The sequence below is a fragment of the Dama dama genome, chromosome 23 (assembly GCF_033118175.1).
Source record: "Dama dama isolate Ldn47 chromosome 23, ASM3311817v1, whole genome shotgun sequence".
Lineage (NCBI taxonomy): Eukaryota > Metazoa > Chordata > Mammalia > Artiodactyla > Cervidae > Dama > Dama dama.
In genome coordinates, this window is record NC_083703.1 from 40,013,252 (window position 1) to 40,034,037 (window position 20,786).

General features: G+C 44.0%; 1 protein-coding gene and 1 non-coding gene across 4 annotated transcripts; both read right to left on the reverse strand.

The window, feature by feature from the left end:
* Positions 1–298: 298 nt before the first annotated feature.
* CRNKL1 (crooked neck pre-mRNA splicing factor 1) lies at positions 299–20,778 on the reverse strand. Of its 3 annotated transcripts, none has more exons than XM_061126444.1 (14): positions 20,617–20,778; positions 18,713–18,865; positions 17,772–17,863; positions 16,828–16,986; positions 11,279–11,367; positions 10,595–10,812; positions 9,281–9,451; positions 7,510–7,701; positions 6,787–6,846; positions 6,049–6,129; positions 5,074–5,313; positions 3,868–3,969; positions 3,170–3,418; positions 299–2,294 (listed from the first exon to the last, which is right to left on the reverse strand). In XM_061126444.1, the coding sequence occupies exons 1-14, from the start codon at positions 20,665–20,667 to the stop codon at positions 2,109–2,111; spliced, it is 2,043 nt and encodes a 680-aa protein (XP_060982427.1). In that variant the 5' UTR covers positions 20,668–20,778; the 3' UTR covers positions 299–2,108. The 3 variants fall into 3 exon arrangements, with proteins under 3 accessions (XP_060982427.1, XP_060982426.1, XP_060982428.1); XM_061126443.1 differs by lacking the exon at positions 11,279–11,367 and adding an exon at positions 15,989–16,155 and having other exon boundaries at positions 10,595–10,773; XM_061126445.1 differs by lacking the exons at positions 11,279–11,367; positions 17,772–17,863; positions 20,617–20,778 and adding an exon at positions 15,989–16,155 and having other exon boundaries at positions 10,595–10,773; positions 18,713–18,846.
* On the reverse strand, positions 15,180–15,286 carry LOC133045396 (U6 spliceosomal RNA). The gene has a single exon (XR_009690257.1). It is a non-coding gene; the product is annotated as a U6 spliceosomal RNA (small nuclear RNA).
* Positions 20,779–20,786: the final 8 nt, after the last annotated feature.

Consider the following 20,786-nt stretch of genomic DNA (forward strand, 5'->3'; position numbering starts at 1 on the left):
GGCACACTTAAGCTTCCTGCTTACTGCAGACTAAGGTCTTCCCAGGTACTTGTTTCCACACTGCCGGTCTCAGGTCTTTCCTCTGTCTAGTTTCACAATACTGTATTCCTGCCTTTCAGAATACAAAAAGATAATAAAGGGAGAACAGAGCCTAATTTCTTTAAAAAAAAAAACAAAAAAAAAAACAAAAGGCCAAATGATTAGATCACAGGCTAACCACTTATTTTCATGTGTAGTTTTCATCACTTGTAACACCATTGACTAAAAGTAGCTAAATAAAATGAAAAAGAATCACAAATGATTGTTAACACCCTTTACTTTTGAAAGGACTTATTTTGGTGAAGATGAGAGAGAAGTGATACTCTCCCAAGACAGTAACTTTTTCTTTCATGCATTTTACACAGGCATGGTATGTGCCTGCAAACAGTGATAGTTTACACAAGAACTTGGCTGTTTTGTTTTCCTTTCACACATGTGCAACACAAACACGATTACGATTCGTCACTGACAGCAGCATCTGGCCTGTTCTCATCTCACCCGTGGCCCTGTGCAGCTTAGCCAGTTCAGAACGTGGTGCGCCTCTGAAGCCCCTGCTCAGACCCCGGGACTCAGAGCCGATGACTCCAGCAGCCAGTGCCAGTCTGGTGACCGACGCAGTGAGGGGGGAACAGGTTGCCTTTACCTGCTGGTCCTACTTCTTTCTGCTCTCAAACACTCCTATTTTCAAGATAGAATTTAACACTAGTAACAACTAGCTTTTACTCCCTTGGGTGACTGACATACTTGAAAATGTAATCATACATTTGCCCAAGTAAATTTGCTAATTGTCCTTACAGGGGAAGAAACAGATATGCTTCCAGCCAAATAACCTTGGCAGTGAACAACAAAAAAATAGGCTTGAGAATACGGGCTAGATTAAAGGAAACAATTTCTCAGATTGGTTAACTAAGGCAAACGCTTTTTTGCTTGAGAATATAAGCAGTGTATCAGCCAGCAAATACACCATCATCTTGCGTTGCTTTGTGTCATGACAAAGTTACCGCAGGTGTCTTTCACATTCTAAATCGAGGCCAGGTTGCATGAGTCAGGTTTTACGGGTAGACAGTCTCTGCTGCAACAATGCTGGGCAGTGTTTATTGGTGCTCTTGGTAGAAATGCTTTCCTTGTTCACTGTATTTTGGGAAACACAGCCAGGCCTTGCTGCTGAGGATTCATAACATACAGGAACGTGTCAAGAGCCCTAAGAAGACTTAAGTATAAAGAGACTTGTCAGCAAGGCTTAACCTAGGGTTTCCCACACTCACTGGAGCATGGGACATTGTTCTTTAAACAAGCCACTGCAGAACTCAGCCAGTTTGGGCAACTGAGTATGGTATAACTGAAATTTTACTAAAATGTTCTTGGTTTTTAAAAAAAAAAATACCTTGTGCAGAAATGTAGCAACTGTAAATTATTTTCCAACTGGTGTTTTCATAAACATTTAGTATAAATGGCCATTAACAAGGTACAGTTATTGATGTTAAAATTAATCCAAGCACGTCCAGTTCCACAAGGCATGAACATTTGACCATACAACATTGACTCCCTCTGTGCCGGGTATACTCCTGTTCTAATTTAATCTTTAAAATGAGCTGGCAAAAGTCCGTAAACTGAAAGGTTAAGTTATGCATCACTAAGTGACAGCTGGGGATGGAACTCAAGTCAGTGACTCGAGGCGTGAATAAGTCACAAGTGTCAGATGAATGCGTAACATACCTTTATGAAGACCACCACAAGAAAACTTAAAAGTTACTATGGAATGCAATTGAAACTTTTATAAAAAAAGACTTTCAAAATTCTGCAGGTTCATCTAAAATAGATGAATTAGATTTCCTAATGAATGATGGAGACACAAAATGTTTTAGACTCAGATAAAGAAAACCCAGCAGCTAAAGAAAAATTCCTTTACTTACAAACCCCACCCCCAACCAACCCAAGAGCATTTTAAAAATAATTCAAAAGTAGTTGTCAAAAGATCCCCATCAATTCATCACTGATGGAATACCACAAAACTTACAGGAGTCGCAAGAATTCCAAACTATACATTTATAAAAATAATAAAACATCTGTCAATACGAACAGGATGGCCCAGCTTCCCGCTCGGCAGTGTCTGTGTCTGGGTCCTGCTCTCCAGCCTCCTTCTCCTGCTGCTGCTTCTTCCACAGTTTGGCCATGGCCAGGAGCTTGAGGTTGGGTTGGTTGGCGGCATCTTCCGGAAAGATGTAATCATAGTATTCTTCCCAGCCTGCATCCGACTACAGGGACAAAGAAAAACAGAAGATAAGCTAACCTGTGGCTGAAATGCATTTTTCAGTTAAAGCAGAGAATCGTCACTGTAGAGCCCAGGGTTCATATTCAACTTATAGTTATTATGCAAAACAGCATCAAGGCCTACTCTGAAAGTTCTACCTTCAAGGGCAGGCCCTGGAGACTGGGAGTGAGTAACTACTGCCGGGGGGGGGGTGTTGTTGCAGCTGCTGCTCACTGAAACCAACAGCGTGGTGGGAAAAGTGCTCCACAGCCAACCAGAAGATACGCAGTGTCCTCCACCCCACCTTGCAGCCCTGTGAGATTTTGAACTTCTAAAGATTTACTTGACTTTCACCTCGCAGTGAAGCCAGACCTGGGACTTGGCTCCCTGCCTGCCCCTCCCATGTCCAGTCAGCCACTGACTGCACTCCCCATGGGTGCGCTGTCCCAGATTCCAGCACCACCTCTCTGATACAACAGCCTCCCAAGAGACCCTCTCCAACCAAGCCCCCCACAATTCACCCACAGAGCTCTGGGGGCTTTCCTATGGCCCACAGAGCCTCCCCTGTATTAGTTCCCACCTAGAGGCTTCAGTGCCCTCCACTTCCTGTCTAATGCTCCAGAAACAACATGCTTCAGACAGTTCGCGGAACCAGCAGCGCCAGGAGGACCCTCTGCCAGCCCTCCTCGGGGCTCCACCCTGTGTGGACCACATACCCTGCCGTGTTCCCACAGCAGCCAGACTGTGACTGGCTCCTTCCCCAGCTGCCGCCCCTGTTCTCAGGTTGTACACATACCACGCACTGTACACGCATTTCAAAGTCTTTGGCATTTCTGCTCGGCTGGCATGGAGGACCAGTGCTGCGGGCTCAGTCCTTACCCCATCGTCAGCCTGGACCTTTCTCCTCTTCTTGACCTTCTCGGGCATGAGCTTGTCCACTCTCTCCTTATCTGACGCTGTTCCAAATTCGTCCTCAAAGCTTCGCCATGACTCCAGCAGCATGAGCCTCTCTTCCTTTTCCTCACAGTTTCTCATGGTTTTGTTAGCCTCTTCATAAATTTGTCTGCACTTTGCCAAACTTCCTTCTTTCCCTGAAGACAACTCAAACTGTGCAAAACTGATCCACACCTTAGAAAGAAATTACCAAACCAAATTAACCATGTCACCCAGGAAACAATAACGTAATAATAAAGCTAATTTCTTGTTGACAACATCTGAACATACCTACTGTATTCATCGAGCAGTTCAAAGAATATAACATATTGACTAGCTGCTTCTATACAGTAATGGTGAAGAAGTCTGCTTTCATATTCAATTAAGTATCTGAAATAATCTTAATATCCTGAAAAAAGTTTTAATTTTTATTCAACTTACAATATCCAAGTTACTCACATGCAGTATAAATACTGGCCTGGTATATAAGCTTAACATTCCAAAGTCCTGAGATTCACAAGTTCTCTGTAAAAGGAAGCCACTTAAAATATACTTAAAAAAAAACTTAAAATATAGAAATACACTATTTCTTCCAGACTGCTGATTCGAGCAAAATCAAAGGTAGCCCACAAATCACAGGATACCTTGACGTGCTGTGTCCGCTGAAGCAATCGTCGGTAAAGATTTCGTGTTCTTTCCGTTTCTTCCTGCTCAATTTCAAAATCAATATATGATTTCCAAAGCACCTAAGAAAGACAAATTCTTAGGTCAGTCTTGACATTTAAGAAGCAACATGCCCTTGTTTGAAGCACAGCCTAACTACCATCTTAACCTAGAACATCCAGGAACCTAGAATTTTCTAAGGAACACACAGTATGTGGATACGATTAATGCTAGTATTTACGAGCTGGCCAATTGGCTAAGGGTCTACATTATGAGAAAAAAGACTTTGGATTTATTTCCAGATTTTCTTTTGAAATTTCCCAAATGCTGGACTTAACAAGAAGAGCAGAGAAACTTAACAAACCACCCAGCACTATTATAAACCTGCCACATACGAGGAACTTGTGTGGAGAAAATGGGCCTAGGTCAGTCAGCATACACTGTTTTTGCCGTCACTGTAAGTTCCCTGATATGTCTGAGTTCAACTCAACAAGCATCCAGGGACCAGCTGCCCACTAGCTGGGTACAGCCTGTCAGGGCACAAGGACAAGAAAGATGTAGCCTGGACACCTGGGACCACAGTCTGTGGGGTAGCTGAGGTCAACTCATGGGACCAGTGACCCAGAAAGCCCTGCCCAGTGCAGTCAGTAGGGCCTGGTAAACCGCTGAGTGCAGTCACCCCAGAGCAAGATTCGCAGAACACCCGAGAGAGCCTGGAGGTTCCTGAGAGGTTCACGTTGTCCAGGCTGCAGTTTGGTGCCACCTGGCGGCTCGAGCTTACCCAGTAGCTGGCCAGGCCAGGGTACTGGTGCCTCCAGGAACATCCTGATTTGGTGAGGGCCTAAATCAGGCAAATCTGTGCCAGAAGAACCCCTCCCCTGTACTTCACATGGCCTTGACTGCACTGCCCTGGCCACCCCCTTTAGCCTTCTGTTACAGAAAGACAGGAAGAGCCCACCTGTAAATTCCCAATTCATCCTGGTGTCACTGGGGCAGGGCTGAGCTACCCGCTAGAGAAAGCTTCTTCCCCCCGCCTCTCTGTCTCTAAAACAGAAGTCCTGATGTTAGTGAAAGACTACAGGTAGTATCGTCTCTATGCTCCAAAAGGCACACACACTTAGATGGTTATCTAAGGTAATGCTGGGCAAGTGTCTGAAATAAAGCCATGGTCAACGCGAGTACCTCACCTCTGGCATGTCCAAGCGTGGCTGACTAATGGCTAACTCGTAGATCGCCCGGGCTCGCTCAATATCGCCAAGGATTGTCTCTAATTCTGCAAATTTAATCCAAGAGGTACAGTTTTCTGGCCCAAATTCCAGGAACTTTTCATAAAGCTTCCGGCATCTGTCAAATTCTCGAAGCTGTAGCTCCAGTTCTATGTAACCTTTAAATAATTTGTTTTTTGGACATTTGCCTATGGACGTTCCCTGGAAAAAAAGACACCGAGGTGATGCCTGAGTGGGTCTGACTTGTGCAGACATCCTTGACCTGGCCGAGAAGCTGTTATTCCACTGATCAAGAGCCTTGGTGCATTGATCTGGTGAACCACCCATTCCCTCTGCAGCACCGCACCTGCTCTACTGGCTCCTGACAGAGGCCCAAAGAAAAGCTCCAGCTCACTCACCTGTCAACTGGGCCTATTCAGTAAGAGGCGGGGTTCCGGAAGTGTTTGGAAAACTATTTTGAATCTCACCTAGATTCTCAGGATCTCTTATGGAATCCAGATGTCAGAGGAGAACACTTCCCATGATAAAGGGGTTATCAATGAACAAACCCTGCTGCCCACAGCCAGGGGCTTATCAGAAGGACAGCTGCATCTGATCCTATCGAGAAACTTCAGAATACTTGTCAAGGCGGAGGTGCATTTAATACACCAAAAATCTTGCACAGGATCAGACTACTAACAATTTAAGATCAAATCTCTCTAGCCGCAGGAAAGATCTGGTTAACAGGTAGCTGTAACTGTCCATTGTTGACAACAGAATAAGGATTATCACTCAATCTTTTCTCTAAGGCCCAGCTTTCGAAAACATGTCTCAGGTTATAAAGGCACAGTATTTCTACTGCCTTCTTAGTGGGGGACTGGACAACCTGTAAACACTAAAATGTAAATTTCCTTCTCAAAGGACTTAATGATGCATCATGATCCTTTATTTACTCACCAAAGCTCTTCTGGCAAATGGTAAATTTTTCTGTCTTATTTCAAACTGTGCATATAGTAACCACATTTTGGCAAATGTGAACTAGAAAACAAAAGCACAAAAACTCACTTAAATTAACACAAGGCCACAAGTGAATTTCCCTATAGCTTCAGAGCTAGGACAGACATTTTCTCATTGGCTAAGCTGACAATATCTGACAGAAATCACCAAGAGTAATCTGGACACTTCACTGTGACGCAGGGCTCTCCAGCCCCCACTGAGGGGCAGCTTTGTGGGTGTGTGGTGAGCGGGCAGAACACGCCCCTCTGTTCCAGAAAATAATTTGGTCAACATCGCTCGCTATCTCTAGTGTCAGGAAATAAAGCCAACTGCCCAGAGTGGGCAGAGACCACGTGTCCACTGTCCCCAGAACACCCGTGTTCCGTGCCCGCGGACCACCATGCGGGTGCCAGCAGCCTGCTGGCTGTCCCTGTGCACGCTAGCCTGTTCCCGTTACCATCCTCTCGGAATTTCTCCGTTAGTATCTCTATCAGTCACTGGTCACTTAAGGCTGTCCATTCAACTAGACTGGAAGCTGTTTTCAGAGGCAAAGAACATACCTTGTTCTTATTTATGTTTTCCAGGGTGCCTAGCACAGGGAAAGAGCTCATCAACAAATACGATTCCACAGGATTGTTTCACAAGTAACAGATGCAGGATTTTCATGTGTTTAGAACAGAATGCTTACAGCAAACATACCTTTTTATGAGGAATGAGTTCCAAAGAGGCTTGGTAAACCTGTCTTGTCCTCTCAGGATCCTACATTAGGGTAAGAAATTTGCACAAAATATTCACATTCAATACTAACACTAATTTCACCATTACTAAAAAAAATGTACACCCCTAACACTGAGTATGTTTCCACAAGCTGTTATTTCCATTTGCGATCAAAAGCAAACTAACTTTGGGCATCAAGCTTTGATCAAAGACCCGCCCACAGCACTGAGCCAGCAAGGGAGAGCTTCTCAGTGGAGAGGCTTTCTTGTGTGACAGCAGGAACAAAGACGTTCTGCAGGCTTCGTCCAACAGGATTCATTTCCTATTAACTTACACACAACCAATTTCTGAAAATTCTACTTGGTTTAAGAGCAAGAATGTATAATCCAGCTGTGATCCCTAGTTATGAGAAAACCCTGGCAACTATAAATAATAAAACTAAGGGCTGGTTAATTGTTCCCTTTCAAGTGCCTCAAGGTGTAAAAAATAAAAAAAACACATCAAAACTGAAAACCACCTCGCCTGTGCCCACAACAGGTATACAGAGTTTAAAACGTAGGAGAAAGAATGTAAATGGCTGCAGGGAAGCCTGTAAGAATGTACAGCGAAATTCTTGTGTGGTCAAGGCTCCACGGTATCAGTTCCCACCCGCGCCAGCCGGCTGCCCAGTGGAGAAGTCCTCCACTGCCAGGACCCGCACTGCACCTTGGCCTCCAGCTCCTCATAGAGGGCGTAGTTGATCCACAAGTAGATGTAGCGCTTCCAGTGCCTCTTCTCCTGCACAGGCGGCACGTTGGCGATAGCACGCTCGTACACTTCCCGCACCGTCTCGGCCTCTGCATCGCTCTCCACCAAGCGCAGGTAATCGAACCACGCGTCGTAGTTGTGTGGGTTAGCCTGGAAACACCAGGTTGGATTAAACAGAAACCGAACCCAGAGTTGCACCTGCTGGACTAGGCAAGCTGACAGAAGACACCAGACTGACTTTCTATACTCCAGCAGCCTTTTTTCTAGACTTTACACTATTGAGAAATACCATTCTTGAGATTTTATAAGTAGAAAGGGAAAAGGAGAGAGAAGACAGACTGTTACCCAGGGGTTCCCCAGCAAAGCTCCTATCACCTACAATAGCCTTTTTTGCTGGGGAGCATCCCAGTTTTTAAGCTGGGTTTCCAAGGTGGCGCTAGCGGTAAAGAACCTCCCTGCCAATCCGGGACATGGGTTCAAACCCTGGGTTGGGAAGATCCCCTGGAGGAAGGCATGGAAATCCACTCCAGTATTCTTGCCTGGAGAATCCCATGGACAGAGAAGCCTGGCGGGCTATAGTCCATGGGGTCACAGAGTTGGACTCAACTGAAGCGACTTAACACACAATTTTTAAGTTTTTTAAAAGAAGATATAAATGGAAAAATGACTTAGAGGCAAATGCATAAAAACTGATTAACAATTGGTTTTCTGTTTTTGTTTTAAATGAAGCAGCAATTGGTAATTTGAGCACAACTCTGTGCTGGGCGATGCCCCGCACACCTCTCCTCCACAGAAGTGAAGGGAGCCGGGGCCCCGCCTTCCCGCCCCCTGGAAGCCACTGCACTTGGCAACTAAGGACCCCTGTCCGAGTCTGGCTCATGCGGGTGGGTGACACAGAGATGAAGGACTGCAGGAACTGGCTTGTGGAAGTGCTTTCCATTGGTGGGTTGATCACTCCCAGACAGACTGAAATTTGACTGTCCCACCTTCTACTTCAGGACTCCCTGCAACTGGCGTGATTCCTGCCCACTTTCCAAGCCTCCTCCTCCAGCTTCCTACTGAGTCTGCAAAGCTCCCAGTATCTACAGCCATGAAAACAGACATCTGTTCTCCTAAGTGTGTTTATGGATGTGACTCTGTCTCTGTCTAGATTTAAAATTATAATGGGACTGTACCATTTTCACAGCTGCAGAACCTGCCTTCTCATTTAATAATAATATATCTTGAACATATTTCGCTGACCTCATCTACCACCACTTAGTCCTTTGTTTGGCGCTATCTTAATTAATTTGACCAGGCAGAAATATTTTAAAATACACAACAGAGCAATAAAGGCAAACACTACTACCGTTGAATTCAAATCAAAACAGTATGTTACAGAGAGAGATGAGGATGGAACTATAACTACAATAGTCTTGCTCAGGCAGTTAAACTAAAGGGTAATGTATAAAAATGGTTTTTTTAGGTCAATTTCTGACTCTTCCATCTTCTTTAAACAATGAGCTCAAACAGATTCCAAATTTCTTTTGCTCAAGTTCTTTGTGTCCAGTTAGCTGCCAATACCATGACTTCCGACACTCGTGTGGCAGAGCAAGTCCAAGTGCTGTCTGCTTGCCTTTTCCACCTGCCCGTTTACCTCCCCCTTCTGGAGTGACTGCCAGTTTACTGCAGACACAGGGTGGGAGAGGACTGGCCGGCAGGTCCATCGGTGCCGCCCCGCGACACTCACCTTCACTTCCTCCTCGTACTGGAACCTCCGCTTGCTCACGATGATGTCTTCGATGCCCCGCCTGTCACCAAACTTCTTCTCAAAGATAGTATAATTTTTAAAGAGTTCCTGAGCCTCCTGCTTCGAAATTCGATCCAGAGCATACTTGTAGATCACTCGCACCCTCTCAAACTGAAAGCAGACAGGATGGTTACTCTTCCAGAACACAGCACTCTTGTTCTAGCCACAAGACGGAAAGCAACCCTGACATAAAACATGACCTGTAAGTTAGACTGTGAGGCCTCAAAGTGTCCAAAGTATGGTTTTCCCTCTCCCTTTTGTTGAGGTACTTCGGTCAGGATTGACAGATACTCTGAGCCCCACATTTAAGTCTACCTAATCTGCCAGCAAGGACATTGTCCTTGCATCTCGGACTCACCCGAGTCCTGCCCAGCTGGGTTGTTGTCAAGACTCCCCATGCCGGTCTTGATCACGCACCTGCTCAGCCAGGGCCCTCCCCCCCCTCCCCCCTCCCCCCCCGACTCCTCTCTCCCCTGCACCCCCACACTCCCTGCTTCCACAGTCCGCCTCTTCTACCTCCTCAATTCAGCCCTCCACTTCTCCCCAGGTCCCTGCCGGCCCACCTCCATTTCTCTGTGGACCATGTGAAAAGCCCCCATCCCACTTCTGCCGCCCTCCCCCATATGCTCCCCACGAAGCAGCCACAGGCCCACCTCACAGCACACAGACAACATCCAACCACTTGCTGCTTAAGACCCTCCACGCTTCCCACCGGCCTGAGGACAGAACCTGAACTCACCCGAGACCTGTGCAAGACCCCGCACTCAGACCCCAGCACGTGGCGCTCCCCATCCCTGATCATCTGAACTACGTGAAGGGATTATTTCCTACACATACTACGGGAGAACACAACTGACTTAATTGTGGGGCCATCTTTGTTTTCATTTCAAATTCTGTTCTCAGTACTGAGGGCTGTAGGCCTTTTAATTCTCAGGCTCATGACTTGTAAAGCCCTTTAATCAGAGCCTAAATGACTAAACTAAATGACTCTTAGTTTGTAGATAATATTCTCATTCTAGATTTAAAGATTTATTTTCAAGTAGAGTACACAAAATTAAGACAATTGTAATACAATCTATAATCACTCCCAACCTACAGGTTAGTGACGTGCACTGTTTTCCTTGAGAAATCATATTTTCGTATTTTGAAATTATCTTCTCCAAGGATAAGTAAGAAACTGTAAATGAACTCAACATGCACAAGATGTCATTTTTCTCTTTTGCAACATAATCAAGTTCCTTTAAGTTTACCTACTTCTTTCTGATTTTCCTCAAATTTGGCAAAGGCAACATAAAGGTGTTCGTCCATATGTTCGTCCCCAAAGAATTCGACAGCCCTCTCATACACTTTCCGCGCATGCGCAAAGTAACCATGCTTTTCTTCAAAGCGGGCGTACTTAATCCAGTTCTTCACATCAGGGTGCACGAGAACAAGTGAGTGGAATGAAGGAAAAACCAGGCAGAACAACGTGGCTTAAAGAACAAAAACCCAAACCCAGAACCTCAACACCACCCACTATGGCTACAGGGGTATGGAGACCCACTAACCTGTGACTCCCCAGGGGGCAGGGTCTTGTTTCTCTGGCCTCCTCCAGTGCTTCTTCAGTATTTTAGGAGTAGTACAAAGAAGAGTTTGGAGTCATGAAAAGCTGAACCCCATGACTAGCTATGTGATCTGGGCAAGTTCTTACCTTATCTAAGCCTCAGTTTTATCATCTATAAATGATAAGAAAATAGTTAACAACCAAACTCATTTAATGATTGTCAACTATAAATTAGAAAAATGTGTAAAAAAAACTCTTTGCAATTTCAGGCCAAGAGAATGTGCTCAACAAGTGGCACCTGTTGTGGTATCTGCTTAGTAACAATACCTGAATTACTGATTAAGGAAGAAACACCTGAGAGGACTCTGGATGGCAGAGGAGGACGTGGAGCTCACCTCTCCCCACAAGTACACCAAGAGTACAGCTACACATGGAACAGTTTTCACGGAGCACCTGCTGAACACCAGGAGAGGACCTCAGACACCTGAAAGAACAAGAAAGATGCCCACGTATCCAGGTAGGATGGAAGAAAGGAAAACAATAGAGAACAGTAAGCGGGACAGGACCTGCACCCCTGGTGGGGGACTGAAGGAGAGGAGAGCATTCCCACATTGGGGAAGCCCCCTTACTGCTGGAGAGATCAGCTGTAAGATGCTGATTAACAAAATCAAAGATGACATACACAGATGGAAACACATGTTCCTCGGCTGGAAGAATCAATGTTGTCAAAAATTACAATACTGCCCAAGGCAACCTACAGATTTAATGCAATACCTATTAATGGCATTTTCCACAGAACTGAAAGAAAAAAAAATTTAATTTGTATGGAAACAGAGAAGACACCAAATAGCCAGCGTGATCTTGAGAATCAAAAACAGAGCTGGAGGAATTAGGCTCCCTGACTTCAGACTACACTACAAAGCTACAGTCATCAAAACAGTATGGTAGTGGCACAAAAACAGAAATATAGGTCAATGGGACAGAACAGAAAGCCCAGGTATAAACCCACACACTGACCTATGACAAAGGAAGCAAGAATATGCAATGGAGAAAACAGTCTCTTCAATAAGCAGTGCTGGGAAAATTGGACAGCTACATGTCAAAGAATGAAATTAGAATACTACCTAACACCATACACAAAAATAAACTCAAAATAGATTAAAGACCTAAATGCAAGGCCAGATACTCTTAGAGGAAAACAGAACACTCTGACATAAATCACAGCATATCTGTGAAGTAATTAGCCTCCAACTAATAAAAAAATTAAAAAAAAAAAATCACAGCATATCTTTTTGAATCCCCCTCCTATAGTAATGAAAATAAAAACAAAAAGCAAACAAACAGGACTTAATTAAACATAACAGCTTTTGCACATCAAAGGAAACCATTAACAAAATGCAAAGACAAACCACAGAATGGGAGAAAATATTTGCAAATAAAGCAACCAACAAAGGATTAATTTCCAAAATACACCAACAGTTCATGCAGCTCTATTAAAAAAAAAAAAAAACAAAAAAACCACAACCCAATCAAAAAATGGACAGAAGATCTAAATAGACATTTCTCCAAAGAAGACAGACAGATGGGGAAAAAACACAGGAAAAGATGCTCAGCATAACTAATTATTAGAGAAATGCACATCAAAACTATAAATATCACCTCACACTGGTCAGCATGGCCATCATCAAAAAAATCTGTGAACAATAAATGTTGGGAGCAGACACAGAGAAAAGAGAACCCTCCTACCCTGTTGATGGGAATATAATTTGGTACAATCATTATGGAGAACAGTACGGAAGTTCTTTAAAAAACGAGAAACAGGATTACCATACAATCCAGCAATCCAACTCCTACACATATATCTGGAGAAAACCCTAATTCAAAAAGACATATGCACCCCAATGTTCACTATTTTAATTTGCAGCACTATTTACAATAGCCAAGACATGGAAGCAACCTGAATGTCCATCAACAGAAGAATGGATAAAGATGATGTGGTGCATACATACAATGGACTATTACTCAGCCATAAGAATGAACGAAATCATGTCATTTGCATCAACATGGATAAACCTAGAGTATCAAAAAAACAAACAATGCAATAAAAAAATGGACAAAAGATCTAAGTAGACTTTTCTCCAAAGAAATGAAGTCAGTCATACTAACTGAAGTAAGTCAGACAGAGAAAGACAAATACCGTTGATCACTTATAGGTGAAATTTAACAATAGCAACAAAAATGACACAAATGAACTGTTTGGCAGAGAGAAACAGATTCACAGATCCCAAAATCAAATTTACGGTTGCGGAAGGAGAAACATGGGGGGAAGTGATGGTCTGGGAAACGAATTAACATACATGCAATACTGGGCTTCCTTGGTGGCTCAGACGGTAAAGCGGCCACCTGCATTGCAGGACACCTGGGTTCGATCCCTGGGTCAGGAAGATCCCCTGGAGGAGGGAATGACAATCCACTCCAGTGGAGTGGAGAATTGCCTGGAGAATTTCATGGTCAGAGGAGACTGGTGGACTACAGTCCATGGGGCCGCAGAGTCGGACACAACTGAGCAACTGACACACACACACACACACACACACACTACTGTACATAAGACAGATCACAGGGACCTACTGTGTAGCACAGGAAACACTTCTGTGGTAAATTACATTGGAAAAGATTCTGGAAAAGAATGGATATATGTATATACATACATACATATATATAGCTGATTTAATTCACTGTACACCTGGAACTAACACAACACTGTAAATCAACTGTTCTCCAATAAAGATTTAAGGGAAAAAAAGAGGAAGTTCCTGGTGGTCCAGTGGTTAGGACTCAGTGCTTTCACTGCCATGGCCCAGATTTAATCCCTGGTTGGGAAAACAAATGTCCTGCAAGGTGTGTGGCATGGCCAGAAAATAAAAAAAAAAAAGGAAGAAAGAAAAGAAAAAACATGTCATGAAAAGAAAGCTACTATAATCAGAGCCAACAGAGACATTTTTGATAACAATTTTCTTCTTCATAGGATGTGTTTTTCATCTACTTTCCTTGAAGAAATCATTAAATTTCAATGTAGTAACACATTCCAATAGGGCAATGATTAAAGTGTACACAGTCCATGGGGTTGCAAAGAGTTGGACACAACTGGCTACTGAACTGAACATGTTCCAACAGAGCAATGATTAAACAGCACCAGCTCTGAAGCTGACTGGTTCAAATCCCAGCTTCACCAGCACCTGAGAGGTGCTATCCTGCCTCAGATTCCTCATCTGCAGAAGGAAGCAGCTCCTGAATCGAGGGCTGTCACAGGGATTAAACAACAGTATCTGTAAAGCACTTAAAATAATGCATGGCACAGGGCAGGTGCAATACATGCTCTTGTTAAACTAGTGATATCAAAATGAGTAGTCACTTAAGATGCTAAAATTACATAATAAAGTTGAGTCTTGTATCTCGCAGTACTTATGCTCTATGAAGTCACTCTGCCTGGAGAATACCAAATCGGTACTCCCAGAGGAAATATGTATGCATGATACACACACACATATATACTATATCTATATATATGAATACACACATATCTCACATAGACTGTGATTTTAAATCCTAAAAATAACTATCGTTGGCAAATTCTTTTATTTTAGAAAAGAGAAAACAAGTCTCAGAAGTGTTAAGTGACATGTCTAAAGCTGCCCACTAACTGTATCAGAGAAGGAATTCTGTCCTGTTCAGCTGGCCCAGAGCCAGGGTGTCTCCCTCCCCTGCACTGCCCCTCCCACTCTCTGCCCCGGTCAGCCCTGCAGGAGAGCAGAGACAGGAAGGCAGAAGGTCGGTCGTCTTGTTTGTCCTCCACTGGGAACAAGTGCCTTGGGTGATGCAAGTTTTTCATCACTCTGGACTTGTCTGCAAATGACTGCCAAGTGCCACAAATACTGATTGTGGATTTACGAATAAATGTTAGCAAGTAGGAGATAAACCAGCACAAAAACAGTGAAACAAGAATCAAGCACTGCTGAGGGTGCTTTCCCATCACCATCACCTTCCTCCTCACAGTCAGCCCACAGCAGCGACTTTTTTTTTTTTTTTTTTTTAGTGTTACATCATACTAAGTATTTATTGTTTTCTGCAGACTGACCTTGATGTAACTCTCAAGCCAGGGGGGGACTGATTAGTGTTCAAGTTGCTGAGATCTTAGGTCAAAAGGCGACATAAAATAAATCACTTAGAGTGGAAGAAAAAAAAAAAAAGCCAACCATTATGAAACAGTCTTCCCCTGCCACACCAATTCCAAGAAAAAATATGAAACGCATCACGAATTTGCGTGTCATCCTTGCGCAGGGGCCATGCTAATCTTCTCTGTATCGTTCCAATTTTAGTATATGTGCTGCCGAAGCGAGCACAGCAGCGACTTTTACCTCCCTTCTAAAAATGAAGAAGCTTCCCTGGTGGCTCAGTGGTAAGGAATCTGCCTGCCAACGCAGCAACACTGGTTCGATCCCTGGTCCAGGAAGACCCCACACGCCATGGGGCAACTAAGGCCATGTGCCACGACTACCGAGCCTGTGCTCTATCTAGAGCCCGGGAGCTGCAACTATTGAGGCCTGCGTGCCTAGAGCCAGTGCTCTCCAACGAGAGAAGCCTACACATCTCAACTAGATTAGCCCCCATCGGCTACGAGAGAAAAACCCGCATAGCCAAAAATAAATAAGTAAATAATTAAAAAAATAAAGACGAGGACACCTAGGCTCCAAGGAGTGATCTGACACGTCGCTATCACACGGTCAGTGAACAGCAAACCTTGGGACCGACTCCAGTACTGGTGCCCATGACCAACATACATCCCAGAGCAAACAGGGTCTTATGGTGTTAACTTCCACAAGGAACCACAGTGCTAATGCCAAAGGACAAACAAACCTGAGTCTCTCTGGAAAAGACACAATTATCCAGACCACAAACTTTTGTTCTGAACAACTATGTCCCTAGAAAATATAAACACAACTTATGAAGCAGAAGTTGACTTCTGGGCCAATGTCAGTGACTACGTGTCCCAGCCAGACCACAGCCCCCCGGCAGAGCAGCAGGCAGACCCGTCCGAAGGATATAGCGCTCGTAGATGGTGCGGGCCCGGTCCACCTCCTTGTATCTCAGCTCGAAGTTGATGTACGAATGCCAGGCCTGCTCCTCTGGCCGCCACTCCATCCAGCGCTCGAACACCTGCCGGGCACCAGCAATGTTCCCGAGCATCTCCTCCATGTACGTGTACTTGTACCTTCAACAGAATCACCTGAACTTATTGGTCACGGTCAAAATGACTTCAGAAAAAAACGGTCTTTGGCAATCTCTGGCTCTAACTTTGCTAACACATCAAGAGTCAGGGCTTTATCTTCCCAAAAGGTGAAGTCAAATATGTTTTTCCTATTAAACTACAAATCTGAAAAGGATCAGACATTGGCAAAAAAGGATTTTTCTCCTCAAATGTTGCTTAGTTCAACAAAAAGATTCTTCTGTATAAAAGATTGCAACCAAAATTTCAGTTTTGATTACACAGCAATTATACATTGGGATTATGACTTAACAGACTAAACGACATTAAACAATAATGAGTGTATGTTTAAAGAAAAAGTAGGATGCAAGATCTAATACATATGATTACAACTATAAATAATTACACAGAGACTTCTCTCACGGTCCAGTGGTTAAGAACACCTTCCAATGTAGGTGACACAGGTTTGATCCCTGGTTGGGCAACTAAGCCTGTGTGCCATGACTACTGTGCACTCTGGAGCCCATGAACCACAACTAGAGAATAGCCCGTGCTTCACAATGAAGACCCCACATACTGCAACTAAGAGTCGATGCGGCCAAACAAACAAACACATGTACACACAAAAATGTGGAAATTTAGTCTACAAAAAGCCATTTCATTAGATCTGGAACATACCAGAACTGGTTGACCCGAGGCAGAGTTGTAATGGCTCGGTCCCAGATATTCCGGGCGTGGTTGACCTGGCGATTCTTCATTTCCATTTCGGCATATTTCAGCCATAGTGTAATATTTCGGTAGTCCACATCCAAGGCACGTTCATATATGGATCGAGCCCTTGAGAAGCCAGATTTGGAGGGTATCAGTTACAGCACATGCAACACACCTGGCAACCACCTCCAAGGCTCGGCTATTTTGTCAGGTGTTTGTTGGGAGCGAGGTTCTGGGCATAAAAAGGTGAAAAGATAGGATGTTCTCAGGAACCTTACAAGTTTTAGAGAAAGACTGACATGCATGTAACTGCAATGCAATGTGAAGGTCTGCACAAGGAAGCAGAGGGGAAAGAAAGAAAAATGTCAAGTGGAAAAGTTAGTTAAGCAGTAGGTGAGAACTTGGGATAAGTTCCCAAGACCAAGTTGGGTAGGGAGGGGGGGGACCCTGCCGGCATCAGGGTGAGGAGACGTGGTGAGTTCTGGGCCTGGCCAGGGCAGGGGGCATACTGGGAGAACACAGGAAGGTGGAACAACAGGAAAGGTCAGGACATGATTTCATTTTGTTGGCCACTGGTTTTGAGTGGAACAATTTTTCTTAAAAAAAAAAAAACAAAAAACAAAAAATGAATTTCCCAACATGGAGAAAACGGATGGAACTGCACTTCTCTGGCTGCAGAGTGTGAGCTGGTGATGAGATCCACCTGGAGAGCCTTCTCCACTAGGACCAGCCCACCACAGCGCTCCTGAGGCCATTCAAAGGAACCCTAGGGTCCCAAGGAACAAAGTCTGAAATTTTTTATTTTATTATTATCAGAGGCATACGGTTTTACAGGTGCTTTAACTTCTGTGGTTTTCTATCTGGTAACTTGAGAATTTCTATTTACACAGTTACATGCTCAGTGACTTTACCTCTGAATCTCCTTTAGACTCTCTTCCCATTGTGCATATTTTATCCAGTTACTAATCACAGTCCTGTTTTTTCTTATGTTATCTTCGAAAGTCTGGCAAAAGGCAAAAAGGGTCAAATTAAAGGGAAAATAACTAAAGATGACATTGTCTTTTGTCTGTTAACCCTTGTACTAAGAAATTTATTCATTTTGCTCTTATTTAAGAGAAATAACATCTTGAAATCCTTGAGAGAAAAGACATCCACTAAAGAAGGTTAAAGTTACAAGTGTTTCTTTAAAGTCTTACAGGCAAACAAAGAGAAAACTTCAGATAAAAATAATTATGAGTAGAATTGCTGACATTTTCTCTTATTGTCTGTAACAACCAACTGGTACTTTAATATACTCTACATGTGTTACTAATGAGAAAGTGTTTTTGAGTCTTACTGTTTAAGTCCTCTCAGTAATGTCTCAGATATTACTGAGGATAATTAAATATGTAGATACAACAGGACGAGCAACAGGATTTTTTAAAAAAACAATCCCACATCCTGGGGTGGGGGGAGGTCAGATCAGATCCCCAGGTCCTCGATCGGTTTTACCCCAGGTGTTACCTCGCAGCACAGAAGGCCCCTACAGACAGAAGAACATGACACAATCTCGCTAATTCTACCCCTCCTCGGCTGTCAGTTCTTCTCCCTGGTAAACTCCCACCCGTCTTTGATTCAGCACTAAAAATTCTGTCCGTGGTGGATTTAATGTAAGACAGACAACTCGTGGTGTATTTTATGAAGTTTAGCAATAATGCAACCACTTGGTGAACAGAAGTCACATTACGCAAGGGGCCAGAAACACTAATTCTTCTTAAGTTTATAGTCTCTCTAATCAGTGAGGAACTTTTCAAACTCTGGTCTATAAATTCTGAATGATATTGACAGACTAAAACAGACCACACAGACCAACCTTCCTCTTTCGTAGTTTGTAATCGTTTAACTCTTCTTCATCTGTGATCTTTTGTTGAGGGGGAGGTGGAAGAAGCTCAAGTTCTCTCTCCTTAGCTTCTCTTAGCAGTTGCTCCGCAGTGATCTGTACTTCAGCAGGGGCTTTGTTTTTCACCTTTTAACACAGGAGACATTTCCATTTTTAGCAGATGCTTTTCACACAAAGTTTAAGAAACAAATGAACTTTTTTTAGAATGTGAACTTTATAAACACTATTACAAGATGCCCCCTTTGCATGACGTGCTCCCATTTCTCTATGAAACCAAAAAAAAAACCACAAACATTTTTACTTCATGCAAGGTATTTATCACAAAGCCACAGATAAAAGTCTCAAGAGGAAAGGTAGCAAAAAACAACATTTCTCTTTTAGAACAGTATAATAAATTTTGAGGATGCCTAGGTAAAACTCTCAACAGAGGTCTTATCAAGATGTGCACCATGCCTTAACTGGCATTTCAATCTCTATTTACAGAATCCTTCAATTTCTGCCTTGGCCTCGGGTGGATAACTGTCTTTGATTTTTCATGGCATTTCAGGTCAAAGACTTGAAAGTTCCTATCATTAGACTGTAAGCTTCTTGAGGTCTTAGAGCTGTGCTGTCCAACACAACAGCCATGAATCACATTTGGTGAGTCCAAATTGTGCTGCAAGTGTAAAACATGCAAGGGGTTTTGAAGACTTAGTATGGGGGGGGGAAAAAAAGAATAAATTATCCAGTCAAACTTGAAAGTTCCTATCATTAGATTGTAAGCTTGTTGAGGTCTTAGAGCTGTGCTGTCCAACACAGCAGCCATCAATCATATTTGGTGAGTCCAAATTGGGCTGCAAGTGTAAAACACACAAGGGGTTTCAAAGACTTAGTATGGGGGAAAAAAAAAGAATAAATTATCCAATCAAACTTTTTGTATTTATGACATAATGGAATGACACTATCTTGGCTACACTGGTTAAATAAAATGTATAATTAAAATTCATGTCACCTGTTTTTCCTTTTTTTCCTTTTTTTTTTTTTTTTACTGTAGCTATGAGAAAACTTAAAATTATCTATGTGGCTCACATTAAATTTTTATGGGACCTGTGGAGCCCAATAAAAGTTTATGGAACTGAACTATAAGAAATACTAAGTATTTAATGCCACGTGGGCAATGATGCTGCTGAGGGCGCCTATCTAATGAACATTAAGTGCCAGAAACTGTGCTGAGTACTTTCTATGCACTCTCTGGGAGTCATCCAAACGGGTACCTAAAGGACAGGCTCCAGACAGTCATCTGAGCTGGAGAAAGACGGGAGGGAAGAGTATGTGCAAACATTTAGGACAAATGCTGTCACATATTAAGCATTCACTAAGTATTAACTGGGGACGGAAAAAGTCAGATCAGCCAAAACATAGCCCTTGTCATCTCTTCTCACTCCTTGCACTCTCACCCGGGGTTGACTCCTATTACCGCCTTCAGCATAGCTTAACCATCACTTCCTTGGCAAAGCTGGCGCTGAAGACCCCGCACACGAGCCCAGGAAGCCACGGCATATTCCTCTGGGGCTCAGGAGCCTTTGCAAGGCTGCAATTCTACCCTTACGGAGAGCACCTCTTAGCCTGCTCTACCCGGAGCCCCAGCGCCTACCAAGTGCCTGGTTCAGCGGCCCTGTGCTGAAGAACCTCTCTCCTCCCCCAGATAAACACCTTCTAACACGACGACCACGCTGACGCGGGGGTAACCCCTACGACCGGCTGGCCCTCCCCGCCCGCGGCCCCCGCTCAGGGAGGGACGACCAGCTCTCGGGACCACACACTTCCCGTGCTGGCCACCACCGAGGCCGAGCCAACCCCGTCCCGGGCCTCCACCCACAAGGCCCCGAGCCGCTCACCTTGGCCACTTTGGGGATCCTTTGCTTCCCGGCCGCGGTGGAGGCCGCCATGGCTGCAGCGGCGACCGCGGGATAGCCCGGGACCACAGAACACCTTCCCCGAGGGATCACCCTCACCGCGCAACTTTCCGACAACAGCGGGATCCCGGAACCGGAAGCGGAACTGGCTA